The 22,347-nt window shown below is 39.5% G+C and overlaps 1 protein-coding gene across 2 annotated transcripts in view; it reads right to left on the bottom strand.

Annotated features, from left to right (window-relative positions):
* Positions 1-582: 582 nt before the first annotated feature.
* Positions 583-22,347, bottom strand: part of FHOD3 (formin homology 2 domain containing 3) — a 433,451-nt gene continuing 411,686 nt past the window's right edge. For both annotated transcript variants that reach the window (XM_068396058.1, XM_068396059.1), the window contains 2 exons: positions 21,969-22,130; positions 583-6,468 (listed from right to left, as the gene is read on the bottom strand). In XM_068396058.1, the coding sequence (XP_068252159.1) occupies positions 6,386-6,468; positions 21,969-22,130 (245 nt within the window). In that variant the 3' untranslated portion in view covers positions 583-6,385. The remainder of the gene's footprint in view (positions 6,469-21,968; positions 22,131-22,347) is intronic.

Genomic DNA, 22,347 nt, shown 5'->3' with positions numbered 1-22,347 from the left:
AAATTACATACCATGGTGACGCATGAAATGTATTTCAGCCAAGTTAAAGGCATGTCCCGTTTACTGGCCACCTTTACAGTTATGAAGCCCTGGCAGACACGGCAAGTGTTTCACGTCTTGATGCAGGGGCAATCTGAAATGCTCCCCTGCACACAGGTAGTCTTTCATTATATGTATTTGCTTCTATAAAGCTCATACCTTTACGCCATGTGCTCTGTGCACAGAGTATTTTAAACGTAGGAACCAACTCCAAGCCAATGGCAGCAAGCAGTAACCCTGTATGTTTAGTGAGGATCTGTAGGGCTGGATTACTGAAATCCTTGAGAACCAGAGACACATTTTTCATTTTCTTCACTGAAGATTAGGAATTAGGCTCAAACTGTGAAACCAGGGGTAAAAGATCAGCTTTTTATGATCCAACCACCCAGATAGTTTAATGGCAGCTGTTTTGTTGTCCACATGGTGGCTTTGCAGGTACTTAGAGGATATGAGAAAAACAACCCATGAGCACCCTTCCCACCCATTTCCCACCAAAGCTCCCATGATTGGCTTCATCAACAAAATCAGAACCAGCCCAGTCAGTGCTTTATAAAGCTTTATTGCAAGATGTGTTTACATAATGCTGTAGAGGTGAGCTTTTAAACTACTTAAGAAATTTTGAACACAGGTCTGCGGTCAGTTTTCCACATTGACCCTGCATGGCACAGGAAAAAAAAAAAGAAAAAAAGTGTGACTGCATCTTTCCAGACAGTAAAGTGGGGAGAGTCAGGGGAGAAGAGGCAGATGAGGGGTGTGTTAAAAAGAAAATCCCCCTGGTTTACCCTAAATGTGACAAAGCTTCTGAAGGATCAATACAAACGGTAGGTGAGCTTCGTGTGTAATAAAATCTTACAGAGTAATTCAAGTTCTTTATGAAATAAAACTGAGAAACAAAAATGCAGTTTCATGGACAATTAAATTTAACATAAAACAAATTCACCTAAAATGAGAAAACAACAAACAAAACCAAAAACTCAACCAAAAGGACCTGTAGATAATATCTCTGACCATGCATGGCTTCTTTTTTAAATTACAATTCACAGAATAACACTGCTGGAAAGCCTATTTTACACTATGCTACACAGAACACGAAAAAACATGAGTAGTGACATTTACACAATTTTACAGTATTTCTCCTTTGTCTAAGAAACACGTTCTTTTCTACTTTACATTTTTTTACAATTCCCAGCTCACAAAAAAAGGACACTATACGTGCAAAAACAGTCTTTAAAAAGGAGAAATGCACCCAATGCTACAAATAAACCTTTTCTTTCACAGAAGCCTCTGTATTAGATAGTGATTAAACAAAATAGATCTCTATCTGCCACTCAATGTGAAATGGACTAATTAGAAATAACTTTTTTTTTTTTTTGCGTAAACATAAAACTATACAACAACTCTGAAACTCCTCGCATTACTTGCTATGTAACTATTAAACTGCCTGCCAAAAACCTCTTGGGATCACATCTGAAATGCCAACTGAGCCAGTTGCTGTCCCAGTCAAAAAAAAGCAAGGTAGGCCTTACATGTTGTTCAAGTGTTTGCAAATAATTTTCAACAGTTGCCTATGGCCAAACATTTTCTGTTTCAAAAATGCTTCAGTTTATTTTCTTTCAGAGTCTGTAAGTACCTGGCAGTTTTCCCTGCAGAAAGACATCAACAGTTGTAGTCTTTACAGCTTAGGCAAGTGTTTCTTGCATCCCGACACTGGAACTGCAGAGCCATCATCCGAACATGGCACGGGGTCAGGCTCACTGCTCACAACCCGCCTCGAAGGTAACAAGAGGAGCAGTACGTGTGTAGTGAGCGTATGGGAGTGAAAAAGAGAGAGGAATATGCTTGTTCTTCTGTCTGACACCATGTCCCCTTACATCCTCTAGATACAGGCAGGCAGCGTGTACGGCTGCCTACGAGTTGCAGCAGGAGGATAAAGGATGTGAAACTGGTAGGCTGCCACCTGGTCCCCATTTCATCTTGGTGAAATCAAAGCATTGTAAAAACAATAACCACACAGCGTACATGCACCTGAATCCAGACTACTACCATCGGCCAAATGGTTTCTAAAGCGTTTTGGACAGACACTTGCTGTTACACTACTGGGGACACTGGCGTAGAGCAGATGTTGCAGTCCTCACTTGTGACTTTTCAAAGGCTTTTAGTGTTCAACAGGTTACGTTTAGAGCACAGCACACAGGGGATTTAAGGTGCTGTCCCTGCCACGTTACCTAGTACCTTGAGGGGGAATGGAGCACCTTGCAGGAGGCCCTTGCTGTTCAGTCACATCAACACTCTGACTCCACATTTCTGTTAAATTGGGGCATGAACTCTTATCTAGATATTCACATGTGACTTTCTATTAAGCTAAAGCCAAAGTCTTGTTCTATCTACAAATCTGATGCCTTATTTTGCTGAAAGAGTCAATCACTACAGAGATTTACAATAAAAGGGGCTCATAAGAGAAAAAGAAATGTATTTTGAAAACTGCTTTTGACGCTGTTTCCAGTATTTATCGGAGCAAGAAAGACCCTCATTAAAACACCATTTTTTTTGTTGATTTTGGATTATGGACAGGAATCTATCAAAAAGAAGGGTCACATGTAGCAGCCAAGGGGCTATAAAACATCTGGAATCCATGAGCCTGGTGCCTGGCCTTACTGAAAGGTGAAGAGTGATGAGTTTAATTTTTGTGAGGGATCTTTCACTCTCTGTTGTGGCACACAGCATTCCCTGGGGGTGTTTCTTCACCGCAGCCACATAACTGCTACTGAAAGTTATCCCTCAGTTGGGAGTGAGGGAATATGAAGTATTTTTATGCAGTCTGCTTTTAAACATTGAGGGAGATGAAAGGAAATTAGGATAGCTTCCCTTTGTCGGCCACTTCATACGCTAAAGTTTACCTCGGCATCCAAATCAGGAAGGCATTATGGTGGTAGACAGACAAGTTATTGGCAGCAGATGGGTGCTGAAATGAACACCAGCAGTGACTCTGAGAGCTTGGTGGAGATACAAAACTCTGGGCACTATATTTGCAGCTGACTGGTACTATGAGTAAGAGAAGAGAGGTAGTTATTATGCCTGCAAGTGTTTAAACAGCCTTCACGGATCTCTTAAGTGAGACATGGGAACATGTGTTACTACACCGTGTTTCCAAGAGCTTTGTATTTGTCACAAAACCAATCCATATCTCACACACATTTTAAAACAACTGTTACATCCTTATGGTGGGCTCTTTTGATGATGGAGGGACAGGCAGGAACTCAAATCCTGAAGGTTACAACCTGATTAGACAGACAGACAAAGGCATGCCAATATAACCAATTCCTCCATTTCATCTGGAATCCACTAGTTAGATGAAGGGTCCCACAGTCAGGACATGCTAGCAGACTCCAGAGGAAATACTGCCACCTTACAGATTTTTTTTATCATGATCAGAAATGGAAAACTTTTGGGTAGTTACTGCATTGTTACTGTGTTTGATGATCTTGTTGCAATAAACACTGAGGACAGTGGAATTAATCTTACTGTATACTGCTGCACAACAAGACCAAGTTGTCCTTCAGAAAAACTGGTATCAGTTTTACAGATAGAGAGCAGGAACTTAGGCAAAAATACAGAAAAACAAACATAATGGAAAAGTGGACAAGGAAGAATATACTTCACATGTGAGACACTTGCATCCAAAGAATCTGAAAGAAACCAGCTTTTTTTTCCTGAACTTATTCTAACCCCACTCCCCATATTTAATTTTCTCCTCGATAAGGAGTATATGAAGTTTTACACAATTTTTGCACAATTCCTGGAAAATACATATGCCCAACTATTAGTAATTCATCAGCTATGTTATGTTTCAGACACAGATGCTGTACTATGTCTAAATGAAACACAAATTTGTTTCCTGTTAGCAAGTGGTCACCAACAGCCACCTACTATGCACATTCAGCATATTTTAATTAAAATATTCAGTTTTAAAAACTTGTTTGATTTTCTCCCTCCAATCAAATATAGGATGTCTGTCAACATAAACGCATTTTGTTACATTTTGGCTTCTTTTATCACTTCACCAGTATAACAGTTCAACATAACCATTACATTCAGGGTGTCTTCCTCTTGTTTCAGTCCTCCAAGACCTCCACAAACCCCTATTACCTTCATTTCTTTGTTCTAAGCATCCTTAAGAGAGATTTTAAAAGTCCATAATGGTAAGCAGCACATAAACATCCACTTTAAAATGAGGATGCTCATAGGTCTTCCTTATTTTACAGTGAGATTAATTATACGCCGCTTCTGTTTCCTAACCAGCTTCCTCCTTTTCATACACAACACATTTTATTAATTACACAACTACTACCTTCTGCCTACTTGTACAATCGTCTTTTTAACAAGCTGAGGGGAAAATCAGATCAAGCTCAATGCTATCCTTAAGAACCTTTGCTCATTAGTGACATTTTACCCACGGATTTTGACACATGAAGATCCAAGGCAACAGCAAATAAAGAATGAAATGTTAGGATCAAGACAGGGACAGCATAGATAGGATGTTCCACCACAGATCTCATTGCAGTGTTGTCAGCTACCTGGTTCTCTGATCACTTGGATGCTGTGCTCAGTGCGATGTGAAAGATGACTGAGGTTTCAAAGGTTTGTTGTGTTCATCTTCAGTGATTATCCTGTCCTTAATGACAGCAGAGTAGAACAACTTGTTGATGTACCTGAACTAGCTTCGGTGCCAGCAGCAACATAGCTACGGCATGAGGAGCCCAGCACAGACTATTAATTCTACTTCTCAAGTGTGTTTTGCAGCCAAAATCGAAGTCAGTTAACTCGCTACCCTACTTCACTAGTTCCCCAGTTAACTAGCTTGAAGGAAGCCTCAGCTGTTACTGATGTGCAGTCACACCCTTAATCTTAGAGGCTAAGGCAATGGAAAGAGATAATCTTGTGCATCCTTGAGGATCAATTGGCCATACACAGACTTTGGCTTAAAAAGTTTCCTTTTACGTTATTTTTATTTGCTGTTCTCTTCAAAATGCTTCTGCACTGGCTAGGGTGACTGTTCAATTAATCTTTGCTGCTGTATATGTCCTCCACTTAAAGGCAGATGAGTTGACTAAAGATTCTTCAAACACGTGCTGAGGGTAGTTATAAAAGTCAGTTATAAAACAAGAGATAAGGGCAAACATATTGGAGTGTTCACTGTGGCACCCTCTCCACTTGCATCAAGGATAATCACAAAAAAAAGAGTAAAGAACAGCAAAAACACAGCAGGCTTTTAGCAGGGCTATTTCATATTCAGATCCATTAATCTGAAATAAAATCACCGCCACATTATCTTGCAGCAAAGAAAAGCAGCACGAAGGGCACAGGCAAGTGAACAAAACTTCTTGATCTTAGCATCTGAATGCATTTATAGAGTATGTAAAATTGTTGGCATAGATCTCTTTTGAAACTGTACAAATGCAGAGTACAGCCATAGCTCAACAAGAGGGAGGTATTCTGTGTCCCCTCCTCTATGTGCATGCTGCTATGTACAGTATGAGTGTGCATTAATACACATGAATTCAGGATCATAAACTTTCCACTTGTATTGCAGGCCATCTCCTGCCCCATAGGGTGAATCCCATTGAACAACACTGAGTTCCTACAAAAAGACATTCTTTTTCTCCTGTACAGGTGGAACGGTAAGGCCCCAGAGTGAAAATCATGGTCCAGCTAGCTGCAGCAGGAGCATGTTTTCACACCATGACTGTATGTGTATAGATACACACACACATGTCCACACATTCATTCTGTACATATACAAAGGTACACATACATTTTTACATTCTTTGGTGGCAAAATAATAAAAAAAACCCCAAACAAACCACAGGGCTGCACAGACTGTGCATCTTTGCTTAATGAATCTGCTTCAGGAAAATTGGGGTTGCTGTAACAGGAGTTATTTTGCCTCTTCAAGAACTGTTCCTTGCATTGAAAAAATGCTATACATTTACAATGACTAAAACAGGGCACAAGGAAAGCCAACGTAAACACAGCTCACATGACAGATAACTCAGAGAGAGTCCCCTCGTACCCACATCAACACACCATGAGAGAAGAAGCCATATGCTTTCACCTACAAGCACTCAAATACTTTCTCAGTTAGTGTCCGGATGTCGTGCTGAGATGCAGCACACCCTTCTTCTGCCCTGGCTGTGGGGTTTCACTTTTTGTTGCTTATTAAAATCGAACTAACAGAGGATGGGATGTTGGGAGCAGCAGAGGAGGCTGGCAGGTCAATGCTGCACTGAAGGGTTGTCAGCCTGTGTGCTTCAGATGAACGGCTCTTCTTGTTGCCTCCTCTGGGATTTCAAACCTGCATCTCAGAGGTGCTGATGAGGCCCAGTGCTTTGGCTTCTTCTGGTGTCAGTCCACTCTTTAGTGTCCTTCTCACTGGATGGTCATAAATTCCAAAAGCAGGCAAAAAAAAATAAAGAAAATGCAAACAATTAGAAGCGATAATTACACGACTTTCAGCTGAAAAAAAACCCAGTTAACATGCAAGCTGAGTCAAATCAAAAGTTGCTATGTACTCAGGGCCTCAAGTTCAGAAATACTTAGTAATGCCCTATGCCAAACTCATGGGAGCATCAAGTACCCACCAACTCCAAACAGTCAGGCAAAAAGGCATTTGTCATTGACATTTAGCCTTTTAAGGAAAAATACCACAGCATTTTAAGATTTTTTTTTTTCTCTGAAATTGTATCAGTTAATTTTCAGTCTATAGGAAGTATCACCTGCACTATTATTTTATAGTTTCATAAATATTTTTTAAAAGAGCTTTTGGATCTTTATAGGGCTCAGTTGAATTTATCACTATTAAATCCTATGTGATCCTTTTAAAGGTGTAAAAAAAAAAAAATCAAAAATTAAAAGATTAAAAATGTGACTATTTTATACTTGATTCAGATCATTAAAACTATTGTCTTCATACATGCTCCACTTTCTTCTGTAATGTTCCCCCATCCTAACCCTATTTGCATCATCTTTGCCATTAGTAGCTTGCAGCATTTTAGTTGAATTTAAATGATAAATCTAGGCCAAAGTCTTGTTTCTTAATTTTCTATGAAGTGTTCTGAACATTAGTCCCGACATAAAACTTTTAAAATGTGTGATTGCCTTTTTTTTTTATTCAGAAACAAGTGACTATGTGACTGCACACACTGAGCATTAGTGTCCTCCTAGTTTTTCTGGTGCCATAATTTTCTGGTGAATAGGCTTTAGTTCAAGACACAAATGGGGTTTTCACTCCATACTTTGATGTCCCTCAAGTACAAAACGCACATTCAGAAGTTTAAGCTGCATGAAAAGCATAAACAATGACTTTATGTGGAACAAAATATATTTGGAGCCCCAAAATAATTAAGCCTAGAGGAAACTCTTAGAGAAACCAATTGCAGGCAGAGGTTAAGGACTTGTTGCATCGCTATCATCTAGCACAATTAAGACCTCTAACTTATTAAGATTTTCAGTCCGTGTAACTGAAACTGGGTGGTCACACTCAAGGGTCTAGCAGGAGTGAGAGGAGGGAATGGATTGGTATAGAAAACACAACAATAAGAGAAAGGGAAAATACGGCGTAGCTGAACATGTGGTACCATGCAGGTAGGACGAATGTGATCTATGTTTGATTGTCAAACTGCTTTCATCAGCTACTGAGGTTAATCAAATGAGCTGGGAGTGCCACATGTGTCATTATTTCTCCATTATCAAACCCATACTTGAAAGTTTTTCTTCCAGGCCCCATCCTTTCTCCTACAGTATTTACATGCTTACTAAAACACCACTATGAGTCTGCATGGCAGCCTTTTATGATATCCACTTTTTCCGACAATACTGATCAGCAACATCTTCCAAGTTTAACAAAGCTTAGCTTAAAGCAGCACAAGGGTACTAAGATTAAGAAAGATGAAAAAAGTACCACCAGAAAAGCAATACACTTCAAAAAATGCTCTCGTCTCCATGGTGCAGAATACCTAACATGGACTTTTGAGTCACTGGCATCCTTTTTACTTCTCAAATTTGATATCCAAATGACCACGGTGACAAATGTTAATTTTTAGACATGAGCTATGAAATACCTTAGGGTCTTAAGGTCTCAGTGAATCACCCAATGCTTATTTCTATATCAAAATGAACTATATCAGGAGTGAAAGAACAAATACAAGAAAGCTGCAGCAGAAACACACAGAATCACAGAATCACAGAATGTTAGGGATTGGAAGGGACCTCGAAAGATCATCTAGTCCAATCCCCCTGCCGGAGCAGGATTGCCTAGATCATATCACACAGGAACGCGTCCAGGCGGGTTTTGAATGTCTCCAGAGAAGGAGACTCCACAACCTCTCTGGGCAGCCTGTTCCAGTGTTCGGTCACCCTCACCGTAAAGAAGTTTTTCCTCATATTTATGTGGAACCTCCTGTGTTCCAGCTTGCACCCATTGCCCCTTGTCCTGTCAAGGGATGTCACTGAGAAGAGCCTGGCTCCATCCTCATGACACTTGCCCTTTACATATTTATAAACATTAATGAGGTCACCCCTCAGTCTCCTCTTCTCCAAGCTAAAGAGACCCAGCTCCCTCAGCCTCTCCTCATAAGGGAGATGTTCCACTCCCTTAATCATCTTCGTGGCTCTGCGCTGGACTCTCTCTAGCAGTTCCCTGTCCTTCTTGAACTGAGGGGCCCAGAACTGGACACAATATTCCAGATGCGGCCTCACCAGGGCAGAGTAGAGGGGGAGGAGAACCTCTCTCGACCTGCTAACCACACCCCTTCTAATATAGCCCAGGATGCCATTGGCCTTCTTGGCCACAAGGGCACACTGCTGGCTCATGGTCATCCTGCTGTCCACTAGGACCCCCAGGTCCCTTTCCCCTACGCTGCTCTCCAACAGGTCTGTCCCCAACTTGTACTGGTACATGGGGTTGTTCTTGCCCAGATGCAGGACTTTACACTTGCCCTTATTATATTTCATTAAATTTCTCCCCGCCCAACTCTCCAGCCTGTCTAGGTCCCTCTGAATGGCTGCGCAGCCTTCCGTTGTGTCAGCCACTCCTCCCAGTTTGGTGTCATCAGCGAACTTGCTGACAGTGCACTCTATTCCCTCATCCAAGTCATTAATGAATATATTGAATAGAACTGGTCCCAGTACCGACCCTTGAGGGACTCCGCTAGAAACATTTCTGTCTCATTAAAAGCAAAGATTTCCCTGTGCAGTTCACCTGCTTACCTGCCTGCGCTGCCTCTCCCCTGAACATGTTTTTTGCTGTACCCTCTATAACATGCATCGGGATCCAAACGCAGACCATAGCCAGCTCGGCCACCAAACAGTAGAGTCATGTTAACACAGACTAATACAACTGATTTGCAAAAGAGATTACCAGAGACCAGCCAAATGTCTCTCTCACTAGACTCAAAGTGGGAGTGGACATTGCTCCGTAATAGAGTATTCCTCCTCTGTGGACATGAATTATGCACAGCAGCTATACTGTTCAACCAAGGAGCCTGTCCATCATCAGAGAAAAAATATGCGTACAGGAGACTGAACTTTCACAGGATGGCTGTCTAGATGACATTACATCTTCCCACCAAAGGCAAAAGTGAACTGGGAAACTGAATGCAGAACAAATTTCCACATTTTAGACACTTTTGCAGAAGTGTCAAACCAAACATATTCACGACTGCACTCACACATATCACCAACTGTCTCAGACCACAATCACTCACATTTGCAAACTGAGCACAATAACCACTGTAAAACAAAGCTATTTTTCTGGTCAGATGGTAAGACAGGAAGAGTGAGGGAACAAGCAATTATTATTCCTGTTTGTAAACATTAAATGGGAACTAAGGTGCTCAGCTAACGCTGGTCATGTACCAGAATAAGCAAAATTCTGGTCTTATTTATGACAATGTAAATCTGGAATAATCTTTACATTATTTAGATCAGTACAATTAGATCAGTAGAATTACTACTGCACAAGTAACTGGGGCTGACTAACTCTGTCTAACAGAGGGAAGGGAAACATGTGCCTCTGTAACTACCACCAAGCAGAATACAGTTGTTTAAATTCCTCCATAAACCTAGATTATGGGATTAGTAGTTTACTAGGAAAAGCCAAATGGATTTACAAAAACATATAGGTCTCTCTGAAGAAAATTACAGGAGTTTATATTCAGAAGTCGTTATCGGGAGTTAAAATACCATGGTAGAAACCATCTTCATGGAAAAACAAGGAAGAAAACTAAGGAGTCTTCTTTACACGAGCAAGATTTCTCTCAGAATCTCCAGATACAGAGAAAGATGACTTGGGTTTAAGATATTCCAGCGACCTAAGCTTTTAAGGCCAGCAGTTAGGAGAAAAGACCTCCAAACAATGTAGGACTTTGGCGGTCATAATGAGATTGTCAAGAAAATTCTTAATAAAAAGCAAATACGCTTTTTCAGTGACAATGGTTCCCATAAACAGTGATGGCTGCTGACTTGTAGAAACTAAGTGTGTGGGGCCAAATACTGCAAAGTACTGTGACTACTGGCAAGATTAAAGCTGTCTACCATCAGCAGGTAACTGGAAGGATAACAGCTGACAGAATCACGGTCCAGACTCAAATGAGTGAATTCTTGCCCCTACAATGCAACAGGCCAATCTGACACAGATGAATCCACTTGTAATTTGAAGTATTTTGTACGTAGGGAGATGAAAGTGGCCTGATAAAGGGTCTCTTTATATGAAAATTATAATTAATATGTGCAAATTACACACAGTACATTTCCTCATCTGAAGATACAGCGGATAGATGCGGTATCAGTAGTAGCACAAGCTCCTGCCCCACTATTCTCTGCACTGGCTTGTGGACTACGGAAGCTTGTGGGTGATGAAGCCAGGAGAAAGTTGAGTTATCTACAGGAGCAGGGACTACCCTGGGAGGTGGGTGAACCTTGTCTTAACATGCTGTTAAGCAGATGTCTTCAGACATTTGTCTTGTTTCATCATGAAGCGCTTGGTAGGGTTCCTATATCTTAGAAAAGGTCATGAACACGTTCAGTCATCAAAATTGAATGCAGAGAGATATTTTCCTTCCATGTTTTATAGGCATTGCAAAATTACATTTCTCAAACTAGATCTTCGCTCTCCCCTCTTCACTGAACTCTGTCATGTCTCTAACTGGACTAGACATAGTATCTTGGCTTGTAAAACTCTTGGCCTGCTGAAGATCACATTAAACTGAGTTATGGAATGTATTTTGGAGGCAGTGACAATAAAAATAAGACTTTCAAATGACCTTTTAGGTTCTTTAAGCAATTTTTAAAACATTTGCTAAAGAAACATAACAGAGAGAGAAAATAACTTTTACTCTTGTCACAAGAAAGGCCTGCTGAGATCCCATAACCAAGAAACTAAATGTTGTTTTTCTGGGGTCAGAGGGCATGATATTCTTTGTTAATCGGGAAATCTAGAATTTTATTTGATATCCTGGCAGAATGCAATGTGCTTATGATGAGCTCAATGAATTTGACTCTGCCTGTTGGGTCAAAATCTACACAGATACATAGCTCTCACAGTACACTGGGAATGTTTTTTTAAAGAGAGTAATTCCCTAAGTGTAGCTTTGTCAGAGAATACAATTACCTAGGGGTTGGTTGTTTTTTAAAGAGCAAATAGCATTCCCCATTTCCCCCTCCCTAAGTTTTTTTTTTTTAAGATGCAATGAACAGTTAAGATCAGTCTGGCTGGCACCATTTATTCTTGCATTTGCAATGGCTTTTGGCATGTGTGTCTACACTTGTAGTGTAGAATTAGTGTCATTCCTATTACAAAAGGATGTAGCAGCCACAGAACTTTCTTTTGGGCTCAGCTGCAAAGTTATACAGCTGGTAATTGCGGATTTGGAACAAAGAGAATTCCAGGTGGCTGTAAATTACACAGTGAGGGCAGCAGGAAAGGCAGATTATAAGAGGCAACACAGGCCAGCTCCATCATCTCATTTCATGTATCTTAGTTTTATTTTCTTTTACTTATCCACACCCAGCTTGCACACTCAGTCTATTTTTGCATATATTTACATTTAATATATTCGCTTGGACATTACTCCAATGAGTCCATCAATTGCAACTTGCAACTCAAAGGTTCAATCCAGACAGTCACGCTCATATTCTCTCATTTTAATCCTTTTCTGCATTTGTGTATTTTTATGTCACTATCTATATAAGTTATACTCATGTTTAATTATGCATGTATCATTGTTTAATATGAGTAGGCCTAAACGCTTAATAAAAACACTAAAACATTATGTGTAGAAATTTTCTTACACAAATTTTACACTTCTTCTCTGAAGAAGTACAGCCAACTGAAATGTTGTCTTTATCTGGGTCAGCCACATAGAAAACTCTAGGAAACAACGTATTACTATGTATTATTATTACCATGCAGCTTTGCTTTGAGTCCTGACAGCACTTCATAGATGGCACAAGTCTCTCCTAACAAGAAATTCTGTAGTTCACAACCGTCTCCTGGTGTAACTTATGGTGGCTGTGACATACAGAGGAGCCCAGCGGTGGAAAAGGACAAAGTGGCATTTTGTAAGGAAAGCTTAAGTTGTGTTTCATCTCCAGGTGGCTTACATTATAGGGAACAGAAAGTAACATTGCTTTAGAGAACCTGGGCTGCATGAAGAATATACTGGTTTTAAAGTAATATTTAACATGTAGTGAAACTGTTAAGGTTTCCAACTTCATGTATTTCACAGATCATCATTTACATAGTCCCAACAGTGAAGAAGAAAAGAAGACTTAACTCCTTCCTTGAAAACCTTCTGTGACAAAACCCCCCTAATTTTTAGGACTTCTGTGAACGCCACTGTAAAAAGTTACTGCTGCTATCTCTTTCATCATTTCTCCCACTTAACTTCACCAGTCAGAAGTGATTCCACTATTCATAGGTAAAGCATCAAGAGCATACAGCTTACCAACAACCGAGTCTGCATATAAGCATTATATACTATTTTCAAGATCAGATTTACAACGCACAGGACAAAAAAAAAAGGCAGGAGATGGGATACAGAAAGTAAGCCATCTAACCCAAGTGTTTCGGGCATGCGGCCTATACATTCCATTTGAAATTTTAAAATGACCCACTAAGAGGGTAGCTCAGGCTTGTGAATGAAGAGCTGTCTGTCGGAGAGTGACTCGGCAGAGGAGTGCGACCATGTTTGACCACCTGGGCTCTACGGAATGCAAATTAATTATCTCCATTAGGAATCCGTGCTGTGAAATAGAACAGTAAATGGCATCATCTCTACAAGCCAATCAGATTAAAAATAACTATGATCAAAACAATTTTGTAATTATGCTAAACAGGTGGTGTTATTCTGCTTAGAGAAAGCCATATATATACATATATGTTATTTTTTTACCATAGTGCTGGGGCAAGATAAATTCAAAATAGCTGTGTGTGAAACATTTTTGTTCATCTTCTAAGAGAGACTTCCCTCCAAACACGTTTGACACTCGCATCCAAGCGTAGTCCAGTTCCTGCCTTCACAGATCCCTGTGCTAAACCCCTACGTGGCAGCAGAGGGCTCTCCTTGGCAGCCGGGATATCGCGATGCTCTTCTGGAAAGCCATATATGAAATCCTTTTGTTACTGCACTTCTTTTGTAAGGCCACTTGAAAAGCAACCCTGTACTTCCCTGTCTTTTCTCATTCTCATGTGAAGCACTTTCCGTAACAGCTCTGTGATCTCGCCAGCCAGCAACTCACTGCTGCTGATTTCTTACTTGGATGCTGAAAAGGATCATCATCTTTCAGGAGTAAACAAGGAGTAAATTACTGACTGGAGGTAAACTTGAAAGCCACTTTAATATGGAAAGAAACCAAACAAAATACATATCCTATCAACTTAGGGCTAACAGCGTGCAACTCAAACATACATATTTTTTTAATACTTAAAACTCACGTATCCCACTTTTGGGAATGAATCCTGTGTCAAGAATTCAAAAGCCTTGAAATATACCTTTAAAATATGACAACTAAAATGCAAACAGAGGGTAACATAGATGAATTCACTGACGCAGTGAATGGCAAACTGGCAAAAGTGAAAACAACTATTTGTATCTCTTGTAAGATGCAAACAAATGAAGTAAAATTAGTTTTTTTCTACAGAACTACGGTTGAAAAAGTACCAGAAGTGTATACCATAACAAAAGTATTTATACAGAAAATGTCAATACCAATATTCTGTGCCCTGGGAATATGAACAGCTTTATTTCCTATGTATACTGACATCACTTGCTCTTTATCAGCTGCTCATCTCTCGCCAGTTTCTCCCACATTACCTGCAGCTTGTTTTTTCCTGCAATAAAGAAAGTGCCATTTGGACAAGAAGAGATGGCCAGAGAAATTCCAGCCTTTGTAAATCCTTATCTAGAAGCCCAGGGGAAGCTGCAGAGCACTCCCCCTTTTTGGTTCTCCCAGTGCCGGAGACAGAGCACAAGGACATGCCAATGGTCTGCCTATGCTGTAGGATCCTGCTGGGACACAAGCTTCACCTGTTACCAGGATGCACTCTTTGCTAAGAGCAAAAACTGAGCAGTGGCTACCTCTTCCTCTACAGAGCAGCATGTCTGGGCAGGCATTTAATCCCATGAGGTGACAGCCACTCCAAAATCACTAGGGACAACCCATTATAGCAGCAGTTTTCTCCTTGCACCTACATCATGTCCTCTGTGCTTGGGTAATGTAACATACATGAGCATGTGAGTGTCTGTGTAGTGTTCAACATCTGTTTTCTCCCTGTGAACTGAAATAATCAGGGATAAAAGATAAGTATTTTTTGTAAACATTACATACTTAGTTCTGACTTCACAGATCAATGCCATGACTTCTCACCTTCTTTTCAGTTGTTGTATTAAAACAATGCTGCTCAATTTTGAGCAAATACTAGATCCCACAGTATCTCTAAATACTGATACTGGAATCCAATGCAAAGTTAAGGAATGTACTTAATGGTACAGGCTGGGTTAATTTTATATCTCATTTTCCTTATATAAAAAAGATAAAGCTGTTTCAAGCAGAAAGTTTGAGTATAGGAGCCCCAAACCAAATAATTTATATCCGAATAAAACTCATTATAGAAATGTCTCATAGAATCCTCTAAAACAGTGACTGGAAAATGAATTTAAGCCTCTTTTACAAGCAAATTTTTTTACTAGATTTTTAAACCAGGCTTTAAAAACCCTTTTGTTTTGAAGGCTACGTGATGTAGAACTGTGCAGAATGATGTCAATTACACTTTCACAGTGCTAGGACCAGGCAAACACTCTTGAACAAAACTTGAGATATTAAAGATACAGTTTGAAACTCATGGAGACTGCCAACAAAATACATAGATACCACAGATTTGAACAGTTAAAAAGCAGAATGTCCACCCCGTCTGTCAAGAGCAGTTATCTTAAAAGAAAGCTATAAAAATAAATGTAATACATATTGTAAAGCAGAAACAGAACACTCATAAATAAATACCTATCTGCTTAGAAATGGTATTAATATCAACAATCGCAATTATATATGTCATCAATTACAACTGACAAAACTGAAAATATGGAACGGGCTATTCAGCCTCATGCTTCAATTAAATACACTGATTTACAGTTATTAAAACTCATGATGAGACCTATACGCTACTCAACTAATTCTACCTCTCCTGTTTTTCCTCCTACAGCTGTTGATGCTGGCCTCTGGCACAGATGACATACGGGACTACACAGGCCTCACCCTGATCAGGTACATCAATTTCTACAGCTTACTGTGGTCAACTGTATTTATTATTCATTCATTAACTATTATTAATAATTTTTATTTATTGTTTGTATTTTTATTTATTGTAGATCATGGAGTTTAGTTCTGTCATTTTTGCAAAGATCTTGTCATCCTAAGGATGAAAGAATGTATTACTTAAAAGGCATCCAAAAGACACTAGCTATCTTGGCATCTAATGGAGATAACTTTCCAGCTGCCAGAGTTGTACGGGCTTTATCTCACGTTCTGTTTTCATTCAATAATTAGATTTTTATTAACTGGGTATTGACCTTCTGAAGGCTCAGTACTTTGTGTGAGGACAAACAGACTCTTATACTAAATACCATCGGTGATACATTTACTTTTTCTAAATGCAAAGAATTGTTGCTAAATGTGCATCACTAACGAGATTACTCTGCCCCCTCCTCTAACTCCTGATAGGGTCCAGTTACTCAAATCCTAAATAATTAGTTGCAAATTCTAAGTGAAGTTGCTTGCCTTTAAAGCATTTTATATAGACTTTCTTCTTTTATTTTTTTAGAAGCATAATTTCCATTAACTCCTGCTTTTAGTCAGGCTATAAATACCAGAACAGTCTCCCTCCTGGTATTTTGGCACTTCTGTGTCTTTTCATAGCCAGAAAAAGTGGAGAGACATGAAAATGAAAAATAATAAAAAAACAAAGAAAAGAAGAAGAAAAAGTTAACTGAAGCACCCTATGAATGCCAAACAAAAATTACACACCTTTGGATTCAAATAGTCTCCCATCTAGTATTTTGTTCGCTTACAAACACATTTATTCCAAAGCAGCGCTTCATGTGTTACTAGAACTTGTCTAAAGCTTGTCTCCATGCCCGGTCCTTTGGCAGGGCTCTCTCCCATGTTTCGGCACCTGATGACAGTGTGCTAACTCCTATTTCACTTTTACTGAAGGTGGAATTTAGTATGAAATACCTGACCCGGGATGTCCTGTAGTTAAGTTGAATCCACCAGCCCTGAGCTTATTTGTCTAGGATTCAGGTAATCTCGACTCAATTCCTATCTCCTCCACAGTCCACTCATATGAGTCTGACAGATTACTTGCGTGGTGCCTCAGATCCATTTCTGCGTAATGACTATAAGAATTTTTTACTCCTTCAAGTCATTACGCAAATAAATCATTAAATTCTTATGAGATGTTTCCATATCTCAAAGGTCTCAAGGTTTATTAGGCTAACATGTGATTCCAAAGCCTAATAAAAGAACAAGGCATTATCACGTCTCTCCTCTCTCTTTTCTAAACATCACAAATTATTTTGATAGTCTCATTCAAATATCGGATTAAATTCTGATTCAATTATTATCTGCTCCAAACCCATTTCTCTAACTCAAATCTAAAGTAGATTTTCTATTTTAATAAAATCTAAGAGAAATAAGAGAGACACTCTGAGATAAAACAATGTAGGGGAAACAAGCCTCTTGCTCTGCAACGTCCTCATGCAGTGTCTCCAGCAGAATCCAGTACAGCCACCACTGTGCTACTCACCATCAAATATGAGTCACACCTGGGCCCTACATTGTCATTTACCGTTCAGGGTCAGCTGAAGATCCAGATGCAAACAGTGCTGTATAGTCAAGCTGTCTTTAAAGAGCTACGTCATTAGCGCAGTTATCTGAAATTATTTGTTGGCAAGACTGTGTCAGGATCCCCACTCTTGACTGCTGCCTTAACTTCAGGGAGCCAGGAGACATATTTTCAGGCATGAAGGTTGCTAACACTAACAATTTGTGAAGAAGGAGGAAGATACTTGCAGGTTCATGTTTTAGCCTTAAGCTAATTGCTAGTCAGCTGGTCTGGTTTTGCTACCCTGTGGCTTAATCAGCACTCGAACAAGGTAACGAATCCTTAGAACTTTCTCTTGGTCGTTTTTCAGAGCCCTGCCATGGCCATTCACAGAGGTAAGAAATCAGCCCTGTTTGGCTCAACATTTCCAAGTATTGCTCTGTGTACGCCAGAATTAGTGTGAATACCTTCCATATACTTATTCACGATTATTAAACTGGAGTATGGTATTTCATGATGCTGACTCATGGGACTCATATCATTCTCCTGAGACACATCCATTCAGTTCAATGAGATCAACACAGAGACGGCACCTCCATAAGAGTCTAATCCTGAGAGGACTGATTTTACGTTAGGGGATGGATGTTTTAAATAAACAGCCAGGACAAGATGGAAAGCAGCATTATCTTCCTATTTGTCTACTATGGAGTTTTGGGGGGCTTCTTTTAATTAAATGTACTTAAGTAAAATTTCTATCTTATGGATGGTACTGCTAGCCTTATGTGTCTTCTGTTGACTCAAAGCTGCTATGGCTATAAGACCTATTTTTCTTTTCCCCCGACTGGAAGCAATTAGCACAGGCTGGTTCATTGTGGTGTGAAATTCATTTAGTAACAGAATTTTTTAAGCAGCCCTATTCTTTATATAATTTCTTCTCTTACTTCACTTCTTGTAATCTTCACAACAAACTCTGCTTATCTACCTTACGTTATTTTTTTAAATTCAGCTCTCTGTATTAAATAATCTCATTTCTTGACTGTTTTTTGAAATCTCACTGGTATCTCATACAGAAAATTTCATTTTTATTTCCCCAAATCCACTGGTGCAATGCCCATAATACTGTTCTGTAAGCTGCTAAAATTAACTTCAGCAATTGTATTCACTGGAATTTGGATTCTTAAAACTTCCTTATCCCAATTTTCCTTTAAACTCATTGTTTGTTACAGCATCATTTGTGAAGGTCATCCTAACCTTATGGGAGAACCAGACAATTCTAATTATATATTTTTTTATTTCTTTGCTAAGTTGAACAGCTCCCCATAATGTTATAAAAAACTCTCAAAGAAAGCTGCCCTCAGTCTTCAAGAGGGGGCAGAAAAAGTATATTTTCAACCTGATTTGTATTTTATGTTTTTAAAATATGCTGAACTGACATCTCTAGAGGCTGACGTCTGTTGTTTACACACAGAATAAGGATGTCAGAGAGAAAAATAACAGCAGAAGCGTCCCATGGCAAGGAAGCTGTCTTTGAATGACCACCTTGAGAGGTGACAGAGCATTTCAGTTTCTGTGGCTCATTCAATCCTGTGGCTGATGAGGGTTTTAATGAATGAATACAACCGTAATGTTGTTTTCTCATATATAACACCATTCCAGTATGTCTGGTAGGCAGGTCACTGAACACCCGTCATGAGGCAAAGACTTCCAGTTGGTTACTGTACTTCTAAATGTCAAATTTTATCTTTAAAAACCTTCACTGTGTAAAGGTCTAGCACAGAATTAAGTTCTTTCTCTGCAGATCATCACAGGAACTCAGTTGTTATGCACTTACCATGTACCTTAGCTTTCTGTAGTCCATTTCAGTTTACTTCAGTCATATCTGGATTTATCAGTGACCCTTCATATCTTCAACCAACAGATACAGACGTTTCCATCTGTCTTTTGTTGGATGACTCCCTGCCTTATTACTCCTCCCAATTTATAGTTCTGCTGATAACTCTTGAGAGTTCAAACTCTTCTACGTCAGTAAGATCTAACTAAGCTCTCTGCATACCAGATACAGCCACGCTGCTCAACAATTACAAAAGGTAAAATGGTTCAAATGAACATGCCAAAACGTCTCATTTTCCCATTACAACTATTTCTTGAATTTAAATTAACCTTTTCCATGTTCCTGTTTCTGTTTTCCCCTAGTTATAAATGGTTTGAGTATCACTTGCTTTTTACTTCACATTTTTTTGTCTTTTGTCATTTTTCTGACTTTCTGTCATCCCTTGCCCATGAGAACCTTCTACCTGAACCACAGGAAATGTTTGCAGTGCACGTGCGTATAAATCTTTTGGGTTTCTGATTTTGCTAAAAACATGTATCTCAGCTCAGGTTCACTAAAATCTTTGCTGAATGCTAAGTAAGCCTGACAAGATTTCCAGTTCTGCACTGAAAGCAATGAGACATATGCAACATGATGCACAGTGGAAATCATTCCTTTCAACTGAGTTTTGCTTTGATGTCCATGAATAGATTGAATACCAAGCTCACGGCAAAAGCCAAAGGATGTGTATGGGAGCCTGAAGATTGAAGGTGGTGAATCAAACCCGTCAGATAATAGGGCCTCTTTGCTCTGCAGATAATAAATATCATAGTGTCTGCTAATCTAAATCATTAAAGTATGCCTAAAAATCTACTTTCTAATATGTTTATGGAGGACCAGTGTTATATTTGTACCTGGAAGATCTTCTGCTTGTTTAACTCACATCATGCATTGGCAAGGGCTGGTCTCTGTTCATTTCCTGGAGATGCCATATTATCAGTCCAGCTGAGTGTATTTTAGAGCTAAACTACTTCATTTATTCATCATCCAGGTATATTGACCATCTATCAGAGCGAAACAGTTCTGTTAATATATTCTCCTTTCACACTTTCTTTCAGCACATGTCAGGTGAAAGGGATGCTAAACTACTGAACTTTATGTTTGTTTTGAAACTGCCTTTTAATCCACTTAACAGTCTCATCCAGATCTTGAAGAACAAACAAGCAAAAGAGCTGGATTCTGTCATGATTAATTACAATGGAAATCAGTCCCAGCCTAAACATTTACCGAATGCTTAATCCCTGTTAATGTTTTTACTGAATATAAAAGCCAGCCCCATGGAAAAATAGAGAGTATTTTTATTATCATTATCCTGTTTTGTTGTTTTGTCCTGCAGCAAGTGCTTCCTTGGGAAAAAGGTACCTGCTAAAAAGCAGAAATAAGACTTTTTGGTGTGTGTGCATGAAGGTAGTGTTGCTAACAGAGGAAATATTTTAGCATGGGATAAACCACGGAAATAGGCAAACATACAGGAGGTTTATTTGATATGCACAAGCTATCTAGGGCAGTCAGCACGTGCAGAACACCAGAACCGTGTGGAGAAGTGGGTAGCAGCAGGAGGTGATGCCACAAAGAGGTACGGCACAGTGTATGATGGAAGGTATGATGGGAAGACAGACAATCCAGTGCCAGCTCATTTTCTTTGCTTAGAGTCTGGCTCATCTAACCAGAGTGTCCATTTTGCTTTTACTCTTGTCACATGCAGAATTTCCTTTCTTAGTATGTTGGGGAAAGTGAATATGCTTTCAGCACATGCTAGTTTATAGCAATCACTGCTTATACCAAATGTTTTTGATCACCCACTATGTTAGAACAATTCCACAAAAAAGAAAATCTGTGATTTTTCACTCACTGTTGTTGTCTCCTCTTTGTCCTAACTTCCCAGAAATGCTAAAAAGATGATGGAAAGGTAGTGAAAAAGCCACATATGGTGAATGACATTAAACACTAAAAGCTTATGTTCTTTGTGTACTTATCCTTCTCATAGTAATCACAGTAGTCTCTGCATATAAGGAAAAAAAACCCAGAAAGATTATCACCCCTTAAACATTGTATTTACTAAAGCGTGAAGTCAAACTACTCAAACTCAGGTGCCGCAGCTCAGCCCAGTGGCCACACTACACTGTTGAAAGATCACCTTATGTGCTACCTTTTCTTCCCAGTGGAAGTTAAGCTCCTCTATAACTGCTTTGCAGTCAAGCAGCGGTAGACATTTTATTTTCAGGGCTGCGGAAAGATAGTACAGAGCACAAGAGAGAAAGATTTTAAATGGTGAAATACCTCAAACTACTTTTTGCTTTTTGAATAAATTCAGCTAGAGATACAACTATTAATCTTTATGCCAGTTCACAGCACCTTATAGCATTTTAGGCAGTCTCCATTTGAGGTCCTGATTTGACTTCTCTAGTTATGAATAAGTACTGTCATCAGCTCTAAAGCACCGTAAACCATTCTTCTTCTCTTATGGCTAAGGATATTTCAAGTTCTGTAGAAGACAGAGTCACCCACTGCATACAACATCGTTTAAACAATAGTAAGAGGAATATACACCGGTCATAAGTATACACTCAAGCTACTATGAACTACCAATGCATGTCTGCCTACTAAAGGCCTGGTTTCTACACCAATATACATAAGTATTTGCACATTTGCTTATTTTGAGAAATTTAATAGCCATACACTCACATGACTTCCTATTTGCTCGTGACCGCTTCCTCTCTCTAGGCACCGCTCGCTGGCTTGGCACTTGGGTGGCAGACTTTACAATGCGATCCATGATCTCATCTGCTGCGTCATCCGTCGCATTAGGTGAATCGTCGTTGCCAGCGTTCCACGAACTGATACGGCCTGGAAAAGTCGAGCAAATGAATTGAGGGAAAAGAAAACAGAAAGTCTCTTGCGTCACTTTGGTTTTGCAATTGGGTTTTTTGGGGAATTACAGCAGGCAGCTCAGTCATCGCTACTTTAAATTGGCCAAAGGAGAAGACTCTGCCTAATGGAGACTATTTCTAAATAATACCCTAGACTCTCTGCTGTATCAGCAGAGAACCGAGAGCTCAAATGT

This window comes from Nyctibius grandis, chromosome 3 (assembly GCF_013368605.1).
Source record: "Nyctibius grandis isolate bNycGra1 chromosome 3, bNycGra1.pri, whole genome shotgun sequence".
Classification (NCBI taxonomy): Eukaryota; Metazoa; Chordata; class Aves; order Nyctibiiformes; family Nyctibiidae; genus Nyctibius; species Nyctibius grandis.
The sequence above is the reverse complement of the archived record's forward strand: the minus strand, read 5'-3'. Positions and strand labels throughout refer to the sequence as shown.